The 22631-nt window shown below is 41.0% G+C and overlaps 1 protein-coding gene and 1 pseudogene across 1 annotated transcript in view; both read left to right on the forward strand.

Annotated features, from left to right (window-relative positions):
- Positions 1-19118, forward strand: part of LOC147321492 (dual specificity calcium/calmodulin-dependent 3',5'-cyclic nucleotide phosphodiesterase 1A-like) — a 45480-nt gene extending 26362 nt beyond the window's left edge. Inside the window, exons 11-18 of the mRNA XM_086305389.1 lie at positions 4638-4739; positions 5140-5260; positions 6705-6786; positions 9406-9526; positions 14173-14333; positions 17368-17667; positions 18052-18216; positions 18750-19118. Of these exons, the coding sequence (XP_086161515.1) occupies positions 4638-4739; positions 5140-5260; positions 6705-6786; positions 9406-9526; positions 14173-14333; positions 17368-17667; positions 18052-18212 (1048 nt within the window). The 3' untranslated portion in view covers positions 18213-18216; positions 18750-19118. The remainder of the gene's footprint in view (positions 1-4637; positions 4740-5139; positions 5261-6704; positions 6787-9405; positions 9527-14172; positions 14334-17367; positions 17668-18051; positions 18217-18749) is intronic.
- LOC147321493 (uncharacterized) lies at positions 19004-19913 on the forward strand (annotated as a pseudogene).
- The last annotated feature ends 2718 nt before the right edge of the window (positions 19914-22631 follow it).

The following is a 22631-nucleotide window of genomic DNA, read 5'->3' on the forward strand; positions in this document are numbered from 1 at the left end:
CTTACTTTACTCGTTACTTGAAAAAAGTAATCAGATTACGCGTTACTGCCCATCTCTGGTATTGAACAACAGAAAAAATAGGCTTTCTTGTCCGAGGTCATTTAAGTGAAAAAAGAAAAGAAAAAGACAGCAGCCGACAGCGCTGTAAACAACGGTAGACTGGTGGGTAATAAGCGAATGAATAATACAGAAAACAGAGATTGGAGACGGGAAACTGTTCTTGAAGTATAGAGAGAGATAGAGAGAGAGCTAGCTGTGCATGAAGTGTGATTTTAATAGTCGTGGAAGCAAAACAGCAAAATTCATGACGACATTGATCAAATGTGAAGCGCAGTTTGCCGCTTCTTTTGCTGCTGGCTTGGTGAATTTTGGTTGGAGAGAGACAAAACCTGCAGCTCAGAATCAGCGCAAAAAGACGTAAACACAGCGCGGACCGGACGCATCAGAATCGCTAAGCTCCGACAGCGTGTCCGTCTACGGGCCGTCGGGTGAGAAAGCCGAGAAAGACAAAGTTGATTCTGATGCGTCGGTCCTCTGTGTTTACGTCTTTGTGTGGAATCCGTGTACCTGCTCTCATTTGCTGTTTGGTTGTTGTTGAAATGGTTTTGTGAGCTTTAATCTGAGAATCTGGCGTTTCTGGCCAAACACAGTTATATTTAAAAGTCGATTCAGGATTTAATGAATTGATATCGCTTTATTCAAGCTACTCACCTCCCACTTCCACCTGCACTTTCAACTGGACCACGGCCAATCAGAGAGGTCCCGCCCCTTACTATCTCTGATTGGTTTAGTCCACGATAGGGGCATAATGTGTGTCTGTTGTTGACCACAGGGAAGGTTGCAGATTTTTTTTTTTTTTTTTTTTTGCTACCCGAACATTTGGTCGCACAGGTGCAACCAATTTTTTTTTTTTAGTCGCACCACTGAAAAATTTGGTCGCATTTGCGACCAAATTGGTCGCACTCTAGAGCCCTGCCTGTTGTTCCAGGTGGGATATGGTGGTGTGGAGCGTTGTAGCAATAGCATCTTCAGTTGATCTATTATGTCAGCTGAAGTAGGTCGAGTGCAGGTGGCAGGCAGGACATGATGTGGCGTCAGACCAGTTTCTCGAAATTCTTCATTACAACGAGTGTTAGAGCAACTGGTCGGTAGTCGTTGAGGCTGTTAATGTTGGTCTGTTTAGGCAGTGGGACGATTGTGGACTACTTTAGGCTTGGCAGGATTGAAGCATTGAAGATCTTAGTGAAGACTTAGGCCAGCATATTCCTGCACCATTAGGCTTGGGCTGCTCCTGCCTTCCAATGTTTGCATTGATGTAGATGCATACATAAGCATAAACCCTCTCCTCTGTTCTTACTGGAGTGGCTGTTTCTGTCGTGATGGTGGACAGTGCAGCATGCTAACTCAGTAGCTGAGTCTGGTATTGATTGCTGTAGCCAAGTGTCTGTGAGTAATACAATGCTACTGTCCCGTACACAGTTGTTGACTGGAGCCCGTGTTCTCAGTTCATTGATTCTGTTGATTATGGACTTAATGGAGAGGAAAATGCTCAGAAGCAGTGGCTTTCTTTAGCCTTGCTAGTGGGCCCACCCTGCAGCCTCGCCTTTGCCTCCCGTGTTTACACTTCCTCTGCTGGCCACTGGGAAGAACCAACCATTGACACTGTGGAGTTCTTATTATATCCTCTGGAATGCTGTGGAAGTGATGATAGTCCCACTTGATGTTCCTGGCACAGTGTAATCCCAAACTCAGAAGGCCCTAACGACCTTGCCAGACATACAGTAGTAAAAAGCCACATACACCCGCACATATACATGTATAAAATATAGAAAACAAAGCATCAAACATGAAGAACAGTAAGCCGCTGCATCTATGCATGCTGTCATCTTAACAGTACTTTCCATTCATATTTATCTATAAAGTGTCCCTGCAGTTGCCCAACTTCCCAAGAGGAATGGCTGAAATCACAGCATCCTCTTTTTCGCCTTCTCTTGGCGAAGGCGGTCGCACTTTTCTCCTCTCCTCCCCTCCCTTAGCTTCGCTGCTTAGCCTCTTATGTCCTTGTCTAGTCACGTGTTTTTTTTGTACTACTTTTCCCTGGAACACTCTCTCACAGTCTGTTCTCTAAAACCTAAAAGAGGAATTATGGATTGGATCAACTGGTCCCTGAATGCAATTGACACCCCTTTCTCAACGAGAAGTTTCGGCTTGGGTGAGCCTGAGTGCTGAAGATATCTACCTATTCGGAACTATGGTAACAGGGTTCTTGCTGATCGGAGCTGGCTTGGCCCTGGCTTATCGAAGAATTAAGGAAGCGGAACCGGCTGTTCAAACCCCCACAAGGCTGCCCGCTGGGATTGAGACGATGGGAGAGGCGTGAGTTTCTCAAAATGGGCTCATTGAGTACAGCACGGATAAGATCTTGGAAAGGCTACGGCTGCTGTGAATACTCAGAATAACATCTCTGAGAGCAGACTGGATTACATCTTGGAAGGGCTCGCTCGGAATAACATCTCTGAGCGCAAATTGGATGACATCTTGGGAAGGCTCACTGTGGTCGTGAGTTTTCAGAATCGGCTCTTTGAGCACAAGAATGACAACATCACAGAGCGCAAATTTGATACCCATATGGAAAAGAAATAGTAAAAACATATATGATTTACTCATGAAAGTGGGCACTTTCATGAGTAAATCATATATAAATCATATAAGGCTTACATGATTTACTCATGAAAGTGGGCACTTTCTCATTACTTTCATATATTTTTTTAGTAAGTATACAAAACATACAAGTTTCATTGTATAATTTTTCAAGGGATCTTATATGTGTTTTCACTCTTGTATGCTTTTCATACAAGTTTCATACAAGACAGATAAAAACTTTATAAGATTTATATATATCTTTTCCATATGGGTAACATCATGGCGAAGCTCGCGGCTCTCCAACGGGAGATTGAGAGACCAGTGTTGGACTGTTAGAACTGCTTTGAAATTCATATTAGCTGTTCGCACTAAAGTAAAAAGCACCATCACTTATGCGGATACCCCTTTGGCGCCAGCTGCGGTTGCAAGGCTGGAGCCGAACAAAAACACCCTGATAACGACTGTGTTTAGTCTGTTCCTTCCCATTCCATGCAAGGCCACCTGGGTTGGCTGGTAGACTGTTTACTTAGCCTAGCAGGGCGAAGGACGCTGTCTCAGCTGAACTCTGGACACGCACACACATACATATACACTGATATGCACACACTCATCCCCCCTCCCTTTCCAAACGCCTTCGTTGCTTGTTCCCTCCTGGGAACACGGCAGGTCTGAGCCCGCGCTGGAATGGTAGCGCTGGGCAGGATGGCTGCTGTGTTTGCTTCGGATTACTCCTCACCCCCCACCCGACCCTGTGGCTTTTTCACGTGCTCCATAATGTCGTGCTGTGGACATTTATGTGCTTTTTTGTGCAGAGGAGTTTTTTCGTTTCCTGTTCTCATGCTGTCCTCCCAGGAGCCCAGCATGAGCAGAGGTCTCTTTTTTTCCCATTGTAGTGTATATTTCAGTGTGTTTTTTTTTCTGTAACGCTACCGATCTCCGACCTGTATCCCCATGTGATGTCTGTGTTGTGTGTGTAAGGTCGGGGGGCATCTCTGAATCGAGGAGGCGGCCTAACAGTACATCTTTAGCCATCTTACAGTGCTGTGATTCCAGCCCTTCCCCAACTCTCTGTCAATGCACTCATGGCCATTGATCACTTTGATCAATGATCAATAGGCTTTGATCAGTCGTTGTAGGTGGTCATGAGAATTTGCAATGATTAACGAATTGACCTCACAGTCCATTGTTCATTCAGTGGGCTGGTTTCAGTTACTGTGCAAATGTATTGTTTATAAGAATGAAAACTCTACGTCCAAAGGAACAAAATCAACTTTTTGGGATTTACTTAACTGTATGATTGAACATGCATCAAGACATAAAATAAGGTGATATCTTAAAAATAATAATTAATATGTATTTCTATTTGTATTATTTTTCTGCTATTTTACCAATTTTGGTAATATAGCATACACCATTTGTAGATTACTAGTAGATGTTATATACTCTTGAAAAAATCATTCATATCATTTCCCCACCAAACTTCTATAATTTCACAACATACCTGTTAGTTAACAAACCCACATAAAATTACAGAAACTTTACTTCTTTTAGTAGCATTTTGGGGTCATTTTACGCTCAATGCACCAAATGTGCATTTGAATGTGTATTTAGTGTACAAAATTAGAATTCAACAGTTTTATCTTTTAAATAAACAAGGTAAATATATATGAAATTATGTTAAACTTGCAACTGTATTTTTGCACTCTTTTTCTGTGTAAAAAGTTTATTTAAAAATGTAAAACATGTTTATTTACAGGTACAGGTTTTTTATTTTATTTTTTATTACTCATGTTAATTTACAGACTTTGACAGTTTTTTTTAAAAATAATCGTGTTGATATTTCACATATTTAAAAATAACAGGAAAATACTGTATCATTTATGAAAAATTCTGTTAAATGACAGATTTCAGATTCAGTTCCTGAATCCTAATCCTTTCAGATTGCTATTATTTCTAATTCTGGAATATTTTACTTTCTACATTTATTTTTTCAGAGAACTGCGAGCCTTAGTAGTGGATATGGTATTGGCCACTGACATGTCCTGCCACTTTCAGCAGATCAAAGCCATGAAAAGCCTCCTGCAGCAGTCTGAGGCGTGAGTAATGGCTTCCAAACTCTTATTATAATCAGCAGTAAAGTATGAAAGACTGGGATAAAGATATTTTTGTTAAATACTGTCAGCAACGTTAATGTGTAGCTATCATATTTGATGGATGCTTGCTGAAAATCAGGAAAATTCTGATCTTATTTACAGAGTCTCTATATCCAAAAGCCAATGGCCAATCTTTAGCTTTACTTTCAATAATTCTTTTTTCCCTTGGAAAAGATGAAACTGATTTAGCAATCATGGTTTCTCTCTAGATCTTACTCTCGGAAGTTTCATTGCACTCAAAAAGTACACTCATATTTACCCAATTTTAATGTACTTTTCTTTGGGAGCTGAACAGCTGTTGTTTGTTTACACCCACCAGTGACTAACCACTCTTTATTCACAGGATTGACAAACCAAAGGCTTTATCATTGCTGCTGCACACTGCTGACATCAGCCATCCTGCCAAATGCTGGGACCTCCATCATCGCTGGACAACATCCCTGCTTGAGGAGTTCTTCAGACAGGTAGTCACCTGAAAAATTAGCACCTACCTCCTAGTCCCTCCATTGACACTTTATTGTGTAAAGGAAGTGGGAGCCATACTATAATGATGATAACCTTTTATCGGACACATAAAACAAACAAACCAATATATACATATACACAGCTAGCTGGATATACTTGTACACACACATGCTCAAACAAAATTTCTGTGACATGAAATAACCACTCAATCATTAAGTCAAAAATGGAACAGAAGTATGCACAGACTTATTTACACCTTGCCCATCTACTGAAGTAAGGACCCTAGAAGTTTTCATATGCTGCCAAAAAAGAAACAAACAAATAAAAAAAACCTTGAGCTTTGTTTTGCTGTAATCTGCATCTGCAATTACAGTACAGTCACAGACAGGAAAACAATTACTGTTTAGGACTGACTGCAAAAATAGGAATATTAATCTACTGCAGTTCTTTAATTAAACTTAAACACTTCACATGTGCAAGTTGTATTACAGCTGAATACGGTATTTCAGAAAGGTATGAGTAATGTTATTGCAACTTAATTATTGGACCACAGTAGTTTACCATGCAGATAACATTACTCTTCAACAGCCAACTAGACATAGGGTGAAAAAATTATGCTTTGACATAACAAAATAGAAACATTTCTTGCCAGGTACAAACATTTTGTTTAGTCTCCTATTGTGGTGGAGTCTGTTTCCCATTTCAGTCGATGTGGTTTTCAGAGGAGGCTTGCATTCCGTCTCAGTTCATAGTGTCTAATAAAAGGCATAAAATAAAAGAACTTTTATTTTATAAAAGTTTTTAAGTCACTTCATTACTTTTCTAATTCAATAGAATTAAAAACAGTGTTTCAGGGAAATTGCATTGGTTAGTTGTACACATAATAACTCTTACATATACACATGCAGATATACACTCATCCCCCCCTCCCCTTCCAAACGCCTTCGATGCTTATTCCCTCCTGATGCAGATGGTGGATCAAAGGGGACCAGCGCATATTCTGCAGGCCCGGATGCGCTGTCTACACTGGCTGTCTCTCACCTTTTACCTTTCCCTGTTGCTTGTCATGCGTTTCAGTGGTGTATTAAGATTTTTTCATGTGCTATGCGCGGAGGAGGGTTTTTTTCTGTTCTCAAACTGATCTCCCAGTAGGAGCTCAGTCTGGAGTGAGTTCTTTTTCTCCTTGTCCTTCCTGATGTTGTGCATTTTTCCATTGTTCGGTTCCGGGTCGCTGCTCGTGCGGCTGACCGGCCAGCTAAAGTAACAGCTGTCTAGCCTGACCTGTCTCCCCAATGTGATGTTTGTGTATTGTATGTACGGTCGGCAAGGTCAGTCTCTCTTAATTGCCCCTTGGGGATAAATAAAGTCTTCCGAATTTGAATTACAGTGTACATTATTGAGGCCAACTGTCTTTGTAAACATAGCGGTGTCATTTGTTTTCAGGGAGATAGGGAAGCAGAGCTGGGTCTACCTTTCTCCCCTCTTTGTGACCGCAAATCCACCATGGTGGCCCAGTCCCAAATAGGTAAAGTTCTTAAATACAGTTAATGCTTCTTTCTAAATGATTAGCATATTTTGGATACATTTTAAGTTTTGTCAAGCAGCAGTCAGTGACCAATAACAGCCAAGTGAATATAATAATATTTTTTCAAGTTCATTTTTGGAAGAATTGCAGTGCCTACAGATAAATGTGGAATCTGAATATCATGAAACAAAAATACTAGTAAGTCAAAAGAGTTAATATTCAATTCAGTTTCAGTTTTCAATTAAATTGTATTTATACAGTGCCGTATGCAGTATACAGTTATTTATACAGTCTAAGACTGTCTAAGACTGTATAAATGTGATGAAATGTATAAAGTTATGTTTATGTGTGTCAGTCCAGTTTGTGAGTGTTCAAGAGTCTGGGAGAAGAAACTGTTTCACAGTTTGGAGGTAAGAGAGGCTCCAATGAGCTTCTCAGCTGTTCAGCTAAAATATACCATTTATAAAGCTCTCACCGTTTTTTGGACAGCCAGCAATTTACCACCTGCTGCAGCTTCCTCTTATCCTCCACAGTATAACAGTTGAACCAGAGTGTGCAGCAGTAGGTCAGAAGGCTCTCAATGGTGGATTGGTAGTAGTTAATTAGCAGTCTCATGGACAATGTTCCCTCTAATTGTTCATGTATCTGAGCAAACACACAAACTCCCTGAGCGGTCCCTTGGACCACTATGAGCAACATTAGACTTGTGCACTGTGGTCACGCCAGCATCGAATCCATCCAAGTTACATGGTTTATTAAAATAATCAAATTACAGCATTTACATTTATGCTAGATTACTTTTAATGAAGTACTTTAGCCCACTTATGAAAATTTTAAAAAGTCTTCTTCATGACCTGTGTAGTATGTTAACACTATTGGTAAAATTAACTTGAACTCCAATTTTGAAAACACAATTTTCTTTTTTTTTTTTATAAAGCTCTGACTTGTATTATGAGTAAACGTTGCAAATCTCTCACATCTCAAAACACCGCCATAACTCCTAAAACTTCCCCCCCTTCCTAAACAACTAAATGCCATGTTGCCATATCATTTTTTGATTGGTCGACAGTGTTGGTCACGTTACTTGAAAAAAGCTCATACTCTCTCCCGCACTCGATATATTATCCATTGTTGCCACAGCTGTTGCCACGAACGTTGCACTCGCTTACGTCATTGTCATGAGACACTCTCGCAAAAAAATCACAGTTTAAGTAACGCAGTAACGCAGCGTGCTTACGGGAAAGTAACCGTAATCGAATTACCTTTTTTGCAATAGTAATCCCTTACTTTAATTGGATTACAGAGATTACAGTCAACCAACAGAGATGGGCAGTATCTCTGTTGGTTGACATGGTACATTTTCCACTAATAGGAAAGGGTGTGGGGTTTTTTGGTTTTGTTTTTGCTCATAGGCGGAGAGCGCTTTTGAGCGCTTTCCTTATAAAACGCTGTTTTTACCGTTTCTTCCCGCATTAAATATAAACTATATATAAATTCCCGCAGTAAATATAAACTATGTAAATATAAAATATATAAGTAAATAAAGTAAATATAGTATTCAGAAAAAAACAGACATTGCAGATATTTTTTTATCATAACTCTGTTTTTACGTGGCCGATCAACACAATTTATAAACTGGTAAAAAGTCCACATGTTTTCCGTCAATTGTTCCGTCTGTCCTACTCACATCTCCAATGGTTGTACACGTTATCATTAACGTGGCTTCACTCCACATCAGCCACAACGCTTTGCTAGCTAAAACGCCAGTGTCGGCACATAAGGACGCTGTCATAGCCTGTCAACTATATTGATTTGCTGCGTATATATGAATGTGAATCGCATCATTGGCTGGAGCAGCCAGTCGCTGGTCACTTACTGACTTCCACTGCAAAACAGAATGAATTGTTAATGTATTTATTTTAATTTTAATTCAGGTTAGATTTTTATTTTTGTGCACAACGCAGATTTTCTGTGCGCAGAGACCGTGCGAGCAGTGAGCACAGATTGCACAGGCGCGCAGTTTAGAGGGAACATTGGTTATAAGATAAGATAAGATAACCTTTATTAGTCCCACACGTGGGAAATTTGTGGTGCATTTATTTTAGACATGTCACATATGAGGCAAGCCAAGACTTCAAATCAAGTGTTGCATGGGCCAGTTCGCTAGGTTTGTGACCTTGAGATCGTGGCTTGTAATCAGAAGGTTGCCGGTTCGTGAATGTGAATAAATGGGTGAATGGCTGAATGTAGTGTAAAGCACTTTGTGGTACTTAGGGACTTTACACTAGGGACTAAGTAAAGCGATATACAAATACAGGCCATTTACCATTTAAAGTTTGCATTACAGGTTGTAATTATACATGATCAATTTGTCGTTCTCTTAGGGGCTGCTAATAATTGGTACTTGATCAGGAATTCTTGTCCCTAACTTCATAGGTTTGAAAATGTGATGAATCTATGATTCTGCTTCCTCCTTCCATGTGATTATTCATATGATGAAACTAACTATAAATGTCAATTTTTGTGTGTAATATAGAAGGCTCTAATAAACATTTGTTTCTTGAATTAAGTGGGAGAATTTAAAAAAACTGTGCCAATTATGAATGTCTGTTTTTGTAGGATTCATTGATTTCATTGTGGAGCCAACATTCACTGTGTTGACAGAAATGATCGAAAATATTGTGACACCACTCATTGAGGAGACCTCTCGCTCTGAATTGCCTGTCTTCAGACAGTACAGGTGATCCACACAAAATTCTCACTTTCAGTGCAGTCTCATTATTTGTTAATGTGTGTGAATCTGTCTCAGTTGCTGTGTGTACTCTATATAAAAACCAGTACAACTACTCTGAACTAAAAGTATTGTCGGGCTATAGGCCAGAGAAAAATGAAGAGTAATACATATTTATAAGGCACCTGTGCTACCGGACTTGTCTTCATCCAGAATCCCCTAAAGTAGACATTAGTGTGAAATGCCATTGTGGGGGTTGATGCCAATTCAAGTATAGGCATCAACCCCCACAATACCACAATGCCCACAAAGCCTCTTTTTGAAATGCAAGAGCAAAAAGTAGAACTGGTTAACTTAAAATACAGTTCTACCACCTAAAAACATTTCTGTTTAGCTTTTACATTAGAATTAGAATTAGAATTAGAATTCAACTTTTTTTGTCATTGCACATGCACAGGTACAGGGCAACGAAATGCAGTTTGCATCCATCCAGAAGTGCTTTAGTGATATAGATATATTACAATATATATTAGCAATAATATAGATATGTGAGTATATTACAGAAATGGGTCTATTATGGTATGTTATAATGTACACGATATGAAGTATGTTGTGAATATTCTATAACTATAAGTATGTACAGGCTGTAGTGAGTACAAGCTATGTACAGGATATGAACAGGATATAAATATGAAAAACTATACAGAATATGAAATAAATAACTTTACAGGAATCTGAGATATACAGCTATACAGAAATGGGAACTATGCAAGTTGTAAACAGTTGTAGGGTTAAAAATTATCGTATGTACAGAATGATTATTTACACAGAGCTATACAGTAGTGCAGTTAAGATAAGTGAGGGTGTAGATAGTTTCTACAGAGGCTATATAAAGTGCTAGTGGTTGTGAGTGGTGGTTCAGTCCATGTTATTATTGTGTGTTTGAGGGTACAGTTGTCCATTGTGGGTGTGTGTATGTTCAGTCCATGAGTTTAATGTGGGTCAGATGTCAGGAGGCAGAGTTCGGGAGTCTGACAGCTGTGGGGAAGAAGCTGTTCCGGTACCTGGTGGTCTTAGTCCGGAGGCTCCTGTGACGCCTCCCAGAGGGCAGGAGGGTGAAGAGTCCATGTGATGGGTGACTGGGGTCTTTGATGATTTTCCCAGCCCTTTTCAGACACCGCTTCCTGTAGATGTCTTTTATGGCAGGAAGTGGTGCTCCGGCGATGCGCTGGGCAGTTTTCACGACCCTCTGCAACGCCTTCCGGTCCGAGGCAGAGCAGTTCCCGTACCAGACTGTTATACAGTTGGTCAGGATGCTCTCGATGGTGCAACGATAGAAGTTCACCAGGATGTCTGAGGACAGGTGGTTCTTCCTCAGAGTCCTCAAGAAGAAGAGGCGCTGGTAAGCCTTCTTGACCAGCTTGGAGCAGTTGGTCGTCCAGGTGAGATCCTCAGAGATGTGGACTCCCAGGAACTTGAAGCTGCTCACACGCTCAACAGCCGTCCCCTTAATGTGGATGGGTGGATGTGGGTCAGCATTCCTCCTGTAGTCCACAATGAGCTCCTTGGTCTTCTCGGTGTTAAGCAGCAGGTTGTTTGTGTCGCACCACTCAGCCAGACAATCCACCTCCTCCCTGTAGGCGGCTTCATCGTTGTCACTGATGAGGCCAATCACCGTGGTGTCATCTGCAAACTTAATGATGGTGCTGGAACCATCAGCAGGTCTGCAGTCGTGGGTGAAAAGGGAGTAGAGGAAAGGGCTCATCACACAGCCTTGTGGTACACCGATGTTCATCGTGATTGTAGATGAACAGTGGTTATCCAGCTGGACATGTTGGGGGCGGTTGGTCAGGAAGTCCAGTAACCATTTGCAGATGAGGGAACTGATGCCCAGGTCTGTCAGTTTCCTGATGAGTTGTGAGGGGTGGATTGTATTGAATGCTGAACTGAAGTCTATAAACAGCATTCTGGCGTAGGTGTTGTTGTTGTCCAGGTGTGAGAGGACAGAGTGCAGTGCGATGGAGACTGCATCCTCTGTGCTCCTGTTCTGGCGGTATACGAATTGGTGGGGGTCCAGGGTGGGGGGGAGACAGGATTTGAAGTGTGCTAGGACCAGCTGCTCTAAGCACTTAGTGATGATGGGGGTGAGTGCTACTGGGCGGTAATCATTGAGGCAAGATGGGTTGGAGTTTTTGGGTATCGGGACGATGGAGGTGGATTTGAAGCAGGCCGGTACCACAGCGTGGGCCAAGGACAGATTGAATATGTCTGTGAGCACTCCTGCAAGCTCCCCAGAACACGCTCTGAGAACACGCCATCAGGGCCTGCAGCCTTGTGGACATTGATCCTGCTCAGCACCGCTCCTACATCGGTGGGGGAGAGAGTCAGAGGTTGGTGGTCTGGCGTCATGTCTGCTTTGGTTGTGGGGTTCCCTCGCTCAAAACGAGCATAAACGTTGTTGAGCTCGTTGAGGAAGGAGACATCAGAGGATGCGGGGGAGGGTTTGGTGGTCCTGTAGTCTGTAATGGTCTGGAGTCCTTGCCACATGCGTCGGGGGTTGGAGTTGGAGAAGTGTTCCTCTACCTTCTTTTTGTAATGGTGTTTGGCTTTTTTGATGCCCTTCTTTAGATTAGCCCTGGCTGTGCTGTAGGCGTGTGCATCTCCTGACCTAAAAGCGGTGTTGCAGGCCTTCAGGAGGAGACGAACATCCCGGTTCATCCAAGGCTTCTGGTTGGGGTACATGGTGATCCGTTTCTGGGTGGTGACACTGTCTGTGGTTTCGGAGATGTAATCCAGTACAGATGAGGCGTACTGGTCCAGGTCTGTGTGGGTGAACATATTCCAGTCTGTGTTTTTAAATCTGTCCCCTCTGGCCACACTTTAATTGTCCTCACAGCAGGTTTCACACGTTGGATGAGTGGTGAATACCGAGGTGTGAGGAACAGGGAGAGATGGTCCGATTAGGTCAATAAACATTTTTTTTAATTGAGAACATTTGTCTCTCAATGTTGTATTAACAAAGAGACTGATTAATATATAGTACCATTTGACTCTGAGCACTTAAAGTGCTTAATACAACTTGCCTTATTCACTTCTTCTATGCTTGCTATCTAATGTTCACACTCCGGTGGATGCGTTGGATATTGGATGCGTTGGATGCACAAGGATATTTGCAAACTCCAGAACCCAGGGACTGAACCAACAACCTTCCAAGTAGTAGAGCACCTACTCTACCTCCTAAGCTACAGCCACCCCTGTAGCGCTTGGGGCTCTTACATGTAATCTTTTTCAATATAATAGCTTTTAACTCAAAAGTACAGTTTTTAAATTTAATGTTGCTGAAACAACAAAGTAATAAAAAAATAAATCTATCTGATCGAGAAATCACTCTTCTTTGGAAAAAGAGAGTTTATTACAGAGAAATGGCTCTTTCCAAAATAAAAGCTATACTATATGCTTCTTCTGGGCTATATTCTCAGCAGCATATTAAACATATCAGGCCCCCATAAGGAGAATCATGTGCTAACAGCTGTCTAAATGACTCGGGTAAAGTTTGTAGCATGCGTGCTTGTTGTTTTTGTCTGCTTCCACTTGTCTTTGCACTAGGATGATATTGGCGTAAATGTGCAGTCATATTCGTTGTGTTCCCACTAGTGCTGTCAGCGTTAATCTCGTTGAAATGACATCAACACCACAACACGGCAAATCTCCGTTAACGTAACGAGCTACCGCGGATCGCCCCGTGCGTGGGGCTGGACGGCGTCAACACGTGCGAGCAAACTGCGCTAACGTACTAGTTCCCACCAATTGAGCATTGCGTGGCACATCCAACATACTGTTTTACTTTTGTTCATGACGCGCTTACCCTTAGGGTCATGCGTCACATGAAGACCAAAATAGTTCCAAACGCCAGATCTGATTGAGGGTGGGGGAGGTTCAATTTGGCATGTTGCAACGAGCTTAGCTTCTGTCTCGCTAGCTTGTGCTGCGCTCAGTGGATCTGCGCTCGACAGTGCAGCCTAGGCGGATAAGTCGAACGCAGATCCACTGAGCTCTCAACACAGACAGCATCGTCAGAAGAAAAGTTGATAAAATAAATTAAAAATTTTGTATTGTTTGATACATACGCGTACCGAACCGAAAGCACTGTATCGAACGGTTCAATATCGATACGAGTGTCGTTGCACCCCTAATATATATCTATATCGCTCCATATATATCTAGATAGATAGAGTTACAGTTAAATTTACCGTTTACTAAAATGCATTACTTATTATTTTTTGTCTATGTAGGCAAGACAGTTGGCGTCGTAAGCCACCTGTTCAAAGATGGTCATTCACAGTGGACATAGAGGGCTTCTTTCACTCCGCTTTAAAACCTACTGTCTTCTCGGTCTAAAATGTGAACATTGGCATCCTCAAAAGACTGACCTTTTTCCTTTAAACGGGACAAGACTTGGCTGTCCATCTGAATCTCCAATGAGAGATGAAATGTTTTCGAGGAAACTTAAAGAAGTCCAGACGCTTTTCTTTTCAAGCTCCCTAGACTCCGTCCTTTAAGTTTACTGTTGGCTAATTTTTACCATTAACTGCAGTAACTAACAACTACTCACTATGTTTAACTATATTTAACATTATACTTGTGTCCTGTCATAGTTTCAACAGTACTGGAAGTGACGGAAAGCAGTCCAGCATGAAGAGTACACACTCAGAAGGCAGCTGCTCTCTGACCACAGTGGACTTCAAAGGTTTCAGGGGTACATGGAATCAAAAAATTCATCAAAACAGGGAGACATGGAGGGACCAAGCAGGAAAAGGTAGCTGGAACACAATATAACTGACCTTTAGAATACACTTCCATTTTTGCCTTGAAATCCAGATTTTCTAATTCAAATTTATGAACTGCAGGTTAGGCTGTCTTCTTCCCACCGTCCAAGCACAGGATGTTCAATGTACTGTCATTCATAGGGTTTTAGACACTGTGGTTTTAATTAGAAGAGGCTGTGTGTGAACATTAATGTTATATACCTTGTGCATTTAATTCAGGAGAATGATTTTTCCTCCACTTCAAAAGCATGCACAATGCAGAGCAGCTACTTTTAACTTTACTCCCGAAAAGGTTGATGATCTTGTTAATAGTGTTATATGCTCACTGCATACAAGCTTGGATATTGGGGCTCCTCTTAAAAGGAAGGTAACAAACCAGAGATGCTTGACTCCCTATAGCTCAAAAATATGGACCTTAAAAGAGATGATTCATAAGCTAGAGAGGAAATTGTGTTGCACTCTTTGTTTGGCCTGTAAAAATACTTTTCCAGGCTAGGACATCTTACTATTTGTCTCATATTGAGGAAAACAGGAACAACCCCTGTTTTTTTGGCAGCAATTTAGACAGTCAGTTAACTCTGTTGAGCCAAATACTCCTTGAACTTTAATTCAGTTTTATTTATATAGAACCAAATTCCAACAAGTGCCACCTCAAGACACTTTATGTTGTAGGATAAAAACCCTACAATATTCGGGAGAAAAACACAACAATCTGATGAGTCCACTTGGCAACAGTGGGAAAACCTCTAGCAGCCTGAACCTTACAGCCGAACTAGAGAGAATTTAGGTCACCTGATTCAGCTTTATCAAAAAGGACGGTTTTAAGCCGAATTTCCCATTCTAATTTTAAATCCTGCAGTTTCAGAGCAAAGACCTCTGTCAAGTTGATATGGGACTATGGGGTCTTTAAGAGAAAAAGGGGCCTGTTTATTCAAGGCCCTGTATGTGAGGAGATGGATTTTAAATTTGATTCTGGATTATAGGGAGCATATAAAGAGAAGTCAATTTGGTACAAATATTCTCTTTTGAATCCCTGTCAGACAAGATGTCTATAATTTAAGAGATTATATCCAAATGCAAGAAAGAGGTCATATGCACATTGAAGGTAACAATTACAGTGTGGAGCTAAACAGAGACTACACGAGAGCTCTCACTTCTCACTCCAACTTTATTTTTGACCTGACAACAACTGACTACACTGTGCCACAAAACTCAGCAACACACTTCCTGTACAATGGGTGGAGCCCTCCAGAGCGCGGCCTTGAGTTAATGGTGAAACCGCTCGCACATCCCGTTGGCTTGCGGGTGGTAAGCCGTGGTTTGACGGCCTGACAGCCTAGGCCGTCACAATCAAAAGGTGTGTGAAATCTTGTGACTGCGGCAAAGGGCCAACAAGATCAAAATGCCTACCAGGGACACAGAAGGGTTCGAGGGGCTCCTGTGTGTGTGTCTATCGATCTTTGCATGTTGGCATGGAGCACACGCCGCTGTCCAGTCCTTCACCGATTTGCGAAGGCCCGGCCAAATGAACGTGGCACTCACCAGCTTAAACGAGGCCCGGACGCCTGGAGGAGAGAGGGCATGTATTGAGTTGAAAACACAACGACACCATGAAAGGGGATCCACTGGGTGTGAGCAGCCGGTGGAAATGTCACAAAGCAGGTGAGGACCTCCCTCCCATATGGACCTGCCCTCCAGCACGAGGCCCTTTCTCCAGCTTTTCGGCTCGCTCCACGTTGGAGAGGGCGTAGTGCCGAAGAAGGATCTCTTTAAGGGTGGGTGGGTCCCAGAGGAGGGTCATCGCACGATGGTTGAGCGAGCCCACCACATGGTGATACTTTGTATCGTCAGTCAAGATGCCGCGAAGGGCAAACTGAGCCTCCACGTGCACGAACCACGACGGGGGATCGTGGAGCCAAAAGTCCGGCAGCTTAAGCGCCACAGCAAACACAGCTGCAGCAGGAGGCGAAGGGCCAGCGGTTGCTGATGCATCCAGAGTGGAGCGGGCATCATCTTCATCTCGTAAGATGTTCAAGTCAGGGGTCACCAATGTGGAGGTAAACACAGACGAGAGCTCTCACTTTAATCCAACTCCAACTTTATTCTTGTCCTAACAACAACTAACTACATCGTGTCACAAAACTCAGCAACACAATTTCTGTATCTGATTTCTGATTCAAATAAACAACCACTGAGGGAGTAAGTGTTTAGTTAGCTGGTCTGCATTGTGTACATGCTATTAAAGGAAGCTAACAGTGGAGAAATTCCATCCTTATTTTTTGCTACAGGACTTTCAGAAAGACTGCTACTGTAATGAAATGTATTCCCCACTGTTATATAATCAATTATTGTAAATATTATTAAGAAACAATCACACAAAAAGATTTTCACTTAATACAGTATATAGTTAAATCTTTATTTTCTATGCTGTATATCAGAATAAGGTCTGGAGTTCGTGATGAGTGGTGGGTTCGCATTTTGAAACAAGCTAAATGATTATAACAATAGAATCATTAAATCCAAGGTTAGGGCTGTTGTTTTTAGCATCTAGATGGATGTTAAAATCACTTACAATAATTTTTTATTTTTTAGAACAGAGCAATAAATCGGCAAATTGTCTGAGAAATCAGATAGAAACCGAGTACGAGGTGGACAATGAGTAGCAACTGAATTTAGCTGTTGTTGAAGTGTATTCTGTTTTCACAGCGATCCCAATTGATCTTTCTAAATTAACATAAATAATATATTTCTCTAAACCATAAATATGTCTTCTAGATCCATTCCTACAGGAATGTTCAAATAGGTTTTGCTACTACTAAAAATTAGATGCAGATTATTGTGTAGGTACATAGTGAATGTAGGATCTACTGTTGTTGTGATTTGGCACTATATAAAAAATGAATTGAATTGAAAAAGGTAAGTGAAGATGAAATGCTTATTGGATTGTAATGAAATTGAACGGAATATCTGTCAGTGTCAAGCCGTCTGAATTAAATGAAACACAATTTTGTTTGGGTATATCAGTTGTAGACCTGGAGGTAAAGGTCACCGAGATGGCAGAGGAACATAGCCAAGAAGACAAAGAGACAAACGGTGGAAAAGACACAAGCACAACTGTTGACGGAGCCAACATGGGACAGGGGAAAATGAAAAAAGAATCTGCGGGACAAGAGGTGCAGAACAGGAGACAGCAAGAAGAAAGAAAGACTAAAGATGAAAGAAACAATAATCAGGCTCAGTCTTCAAGCATTCTGCTGAAATCAGTCCCTGATGCCATAAAGAAGTCACCTGATGGACACATGAAGAAGCAGCAATCCCAGAATGGTACACACCTCTGAGTTTTATTGTTATTTTTTTTATATTGAAAGCACCTAATTAAACTGATAAGAATAGATACAACTTTACCTTTAATTCACAAAATACATTCTATATGTATTTATAGTATATATTTTACACCATATTACATCTACATTAAAATTTAATGTTAATGATATTATGTTAGTCTGATTAGGGTTAATCTCACAAAGTTTCTATAATTAAAAATAATATGAATAATAGTAACATCCGGGTAAAGGTCTATTAAGATTGAAGTTCTGTTTTTCAAGAGTGATCTGGCTAAGAGGCCATTTAACAATTAGTTTAACATACAGTTGTTACACATAAGTGCACACAAATGCCTTGAGTATGAATTATATTTTGCCTCCACAGACCCTCAAACTGTTTTCCCTCTGATTCATTATTGCAAAACACCCACCTATTGCGCCAGCTCCTACAGACTCATCAGGGCAAAAGTCATAGAAATATGGCCTATTGATGCCAGGACAAAAGCCAGGAGACTGCAACGCTTCTACTTGCATCGACGGAAATAACTTTGTAAGTTTGAAGTGTATAATAATGGCATATTGTGTGATGTACTCCTTCATCACTCTGCTTCAGTTTTTCCTTTGTGAATAAACTCAGAATTCCTTTCTCAGTACAAATATAATTACTTGCACTTAGTTTCCTTATTTGTATTATTGTAGGGTCTTTGCCTTATATTAAATGAATTTTATTATTATTATTATTATTATTATTGTTAAGAACTTAAGTTATTAAGATCCAATGAAAAAACAATTATGCTGCAATTTACACCATGGATACTATGTTTTTGTTTTTGTTGCTAATAAATTTCCCTATACCACATCCCATAGCTTGTGAACTTTCCTTTTTGCTAAAGCATATAGTTAGGGCTGGACCAAGTGACCCTGAATCCTCCCTTAGTTATGCTGCAATAGACGTAGGCTGCCGGGGGATTCCCATGATGCATTGAGTTTATCCTTTCCAGTCACCCTTCTAACTCACTATGTGTTAATAGATCTCCCTGCATTGAATCATATCTGTTATTAACCTCTGTCTCTCTTCCACAGCATGTCTTTATCCTGTCTTCCTTCTTTTACCCCAACCGGTCGCAGCAGATGGCCCCGCCCCTCCCTGAGCCTGGTTCTGCCGGAGGTTTCTTCCTGTTAAAAGGGAGTTTTTCCTTCCCACTGTCACCAAAGTGCTTGCTCATAGGGGGTCATATGATTGTTGGGTTTTTCTCTGTATCTATGAAGCGCCTTGAGGCGACTTCTGCTGTGATTTGGCGCTATATAAATAAAATTGAATTGAATTGAATTGAATTTCATCTGAGGTCAATATCAAAATGTTGTTACCAAATGGAGAGCTTGAACAGGGGGAAGGAAGTGGTGTTTTGCGAGACTGCCTGACATAATTTTGGATGGATTTCTATGACAGCTGCACATTGGGAGTTGAGGTGAAAGTCCCATTCATCCGGCATGACTTTCAGTGTGAAGAATGGCAGGCTATAGCTAGAGTGTTTGTTGTAGGGTGGAAACAAGCTGGTTACTTCCCAGTGAAGCTTGCAATACCCTTTCTGGAGGAGATATTGTACGGCTCGACAACCAGTAGTTTAAAAGATTCCTTTCTTTTGTGCGTCTCACAAGAAGAGCGACCTGTTCTCCTGAAGGCTTTGGATGACTTCAATTCAGTGGATACAGATGAATTGCTGGAAGTACTTGATGCACATGAGTGCAAGCAGGTTCCTACCAAGGACACACTGCTCCCTGTTTTGGCACAGATAGGACACAAAGTACTTATTCAGGCCCCAATGTTTGTAATCAAGTGCTGGCGTCCCGTTGTGGGTTCTGTAGCTGGTTTACTCCCACCAGAAGGACTGCATCATTTCATTGCAGAAAAAAAAAACAACTGTAAAAACAGTGAAGGAGCTTCTAATCTTTCCAGAGGAGATGACTGCTACCCAGTCAACAGTTTCTCATTACCTGAAAAGGTACATTGGAGAAATTGATTTCAATTATCTTCAGATTTTCCTGCGGTTCTGTACAGGATCCAATCTGTTGGCTAAAGCCATACTAATTGAGTTCATAGAAACTACAGATTTCCTCCACAGACCACAATCCCACACATGTGGATGTGTACTAAAGCTGCCCCTTGGTTATCACAGCTATCCAGACTTTCGCAGTGAATTTAACAGCATTCTCACAAGTTCTATGTGGGTGATGGATGTGGTGTAGGTCAGTGTTACCCAACCATGGTCCTCAAGGCACTCTGCCCTACACGTTTTAGGTTTTCCACCCTAACAGTTCATAGAAACACGGGTGTAGTTAACAGTAACATGAAGGAATGAATGTGACTGTTCAATAGACTGGGTGGTTAAGTTCTCTTAACAGTGTAGCCCATTGTGCCTTTTTCATGTGCAGCCTTTTTTTCATCTGGTCTGTAAGTGCTTTCTTAGTTTCTCCCCCCAATTAAAATAGTAAGCTAAAGGGAATGTTCAGGTTTTTTGAAGTGGAGTTACCTGTAGTAGACAGCACTTAGCACGCTGACTTTGCAGAAACAGCAGTGAGTGTTGGGGACAAAATAAGGCAACAAATTGCTTGGGGAATGAGACCACAAAACAACACCAGTTGAAAATACATATACATATTTAAATAATATTTTCAGTGCTTCACCTGGTAGGAATCCGTACACTAAACATAGAAGTGCATCTGTTCCTGCTGCACACATTGTTACTGTGTTTTTGGCTAGTGCCAAAATAAATTACTAATTTTAACATTCTAATGATTTTTTACTACAGGAAGAGTAACAAATATTTCCAATATAGCATACAGTAACAGTTCTACAAACTGGAAGATTGCTGAGTGCTGTCTACTGTATATACAAACATAAGTACAACACCATTACAAATACTATATTCCAACCGATTAAGCATGTTCTATATTAAAGTATTTCAGATGTTTGCAGAAATCTTAATAGAAACAAGAATGTGAACCTTTATGTTCCTAATGGGTTTAGAAGAAAAGTTGTCAATTACAGAGATTGATTACATTGTAAAGAGGTTTGTATAACATTTTAGAAATAACTGTTATTTTATCCTGTTATTATATGCAAAATACAACCTGTTTTTGAGTATGGTGTATTTTGAAAGACACCAGTAAACCATTCTCATTTGTACAAAACATTGTCCTCTCTGTTACATTCTATACATCTTTAAACATGAACATGTCTAATGACACCGCTGAAAGTTATTTAACTACTCATTCTATAAGGTCAAGGTCAAGGTAACTTTATTTATACCCAAAGGCAAGGTAAATTTGCTTTACAGAAAAATGACAGCATTTGGCATCCCTTTAAAAACACACATACCTAGTAAATATATAAAGCTCACTGTGGCACATATATAGTAATTTTAATCATTATTTAATTCAGTGACAGCAACGGGGACAAAGCTATTTTTATAACGCTTTGTCCTGCATCTCGGAAATAGAAACCTCCGTCCTGAGGGAAGAAGCTGAAATTCACCCCTTAGAGGATGGGAACCATTTTTAAGGATTGATAAAGCCATCCACTGTACCTCCTTAGAGTACAGGGAGGCTAAACAAGACTGTGGCTCACCTATCAGACGACTGGACCATCTCACTATCTGATTTAGAGAGTTTTTCTCTGTGACAGAGGTCTGACCAAACCATGCCACCAAACAAAAGGATAAAACAGACTCAATAAAAGAACGATAAAACAAAGTTAAAATTTTTTGGTCAATGTGGAAATGAACAAGTTTCCTAAGGCAATAAAGGTGCTGGTGACCCTTTTTACAAACTGATTTGCAATTTTGATCAAAGTTCCGTTTTTCATTTATTATGGTCCCAAGATATTTATATGATTGTACTTGCTCTATTTTCTGACCTTTAATTAAAGTGACTCCGTGCCCATTTTGTTGTTTCCTAAAATCAACAACCATATCTTTTGTTTTAGATATGTTCAGCTGGAGATAAGACTCCTCACACCACTGAACAAAGTCATCAATGACTGGACCGTGGTTAATTTCACCCTCTTTCAGTAAGCTGACAATAACAGAGTCATCTGCATATTTAATAATGACCCTGTTTTCATGTCTGCCCTGAGTTACCGTAATTGTCGGGCTATAAGCCGCTACTTTTTGCACAAGCTTTGAACCCTGCGGCTTTTAGTCAGGTGCGGCTTTTCTATGGATTGTTCATGAGCAGATTTGTTTGGTTTGTTCCGCTGTTGTACGGCACTACGTTGCCTGGCGGAAGGATCGAGGTTCAAGAGTGGTATGTTGGTCACATGTCCATCCGCCAGGCAACGTAGTGCCGTACGAAGTAGCGCGAAAAACAAACTTCAAAGTAGCACTACGCGTTCAGCTGGAGGCGTGGATGATGAGCGGTGATAAACTTGCGAAAAGCAAGTTATGCTCAACTCCACCGTTGGATTCTGACAGCGTGGAAAAGTGTGAAAACATCCACGATCACCAACGGATTTCGAAGGGCTGGACTGCTGCATGATGGAGAGGAGGACACCGCCACGGCCCTTCTGAGGGTGTTCGACTCTGACACTGACAACGAGGATTTCTTTGGTTTTGAAAGTGACAATGAAAGAGAGAAGCGGAGAGTGGATGACAAAGCCATCCTGAACCTGTTTGTTTCCGACACTGGAGAAGAGGACTTTGGTGGTTTTAGTGCGCAGGAAGAAGAGAAAGATGGTGAATGACTGACTTTTCTTCTTGATAAAGCCGTGTCACTGCACCTGAGCCTAAAAGGTAGTCTGAATCTATTTTTCTGGTGTGCTGTAGGTTATTATGTACTACATTTGTTACTCATTTATGAAGCACAGTACATGTTTTGTACTTGTAATTACCGGTACTTGTACATGTACCCTAAAAAGTTATGCAAATATGTACCCATAACTTGTTTTTCAAAATATTAATAAAAGTG

This window comes from Aulonocara sp. 'chitande type north' Nkhata Bay, linkage group LG9 (assembly GCF_057382095.1).
Source record: "Aulonocara sp. 'chitande type north' Nkhata Bay isolate Kocher_YH1m ecotype deep benthic linkage group LG9, A_spYH_male_GT1.1, whole genome shotgun sequence".
NCBI lineage: Eukaryota > Metazoa > Chordata > Actinopteri > Cichliformes > Cichlidae > Aulonocara > Aulonocara sp. 'chitande type north' Nkhata Bay.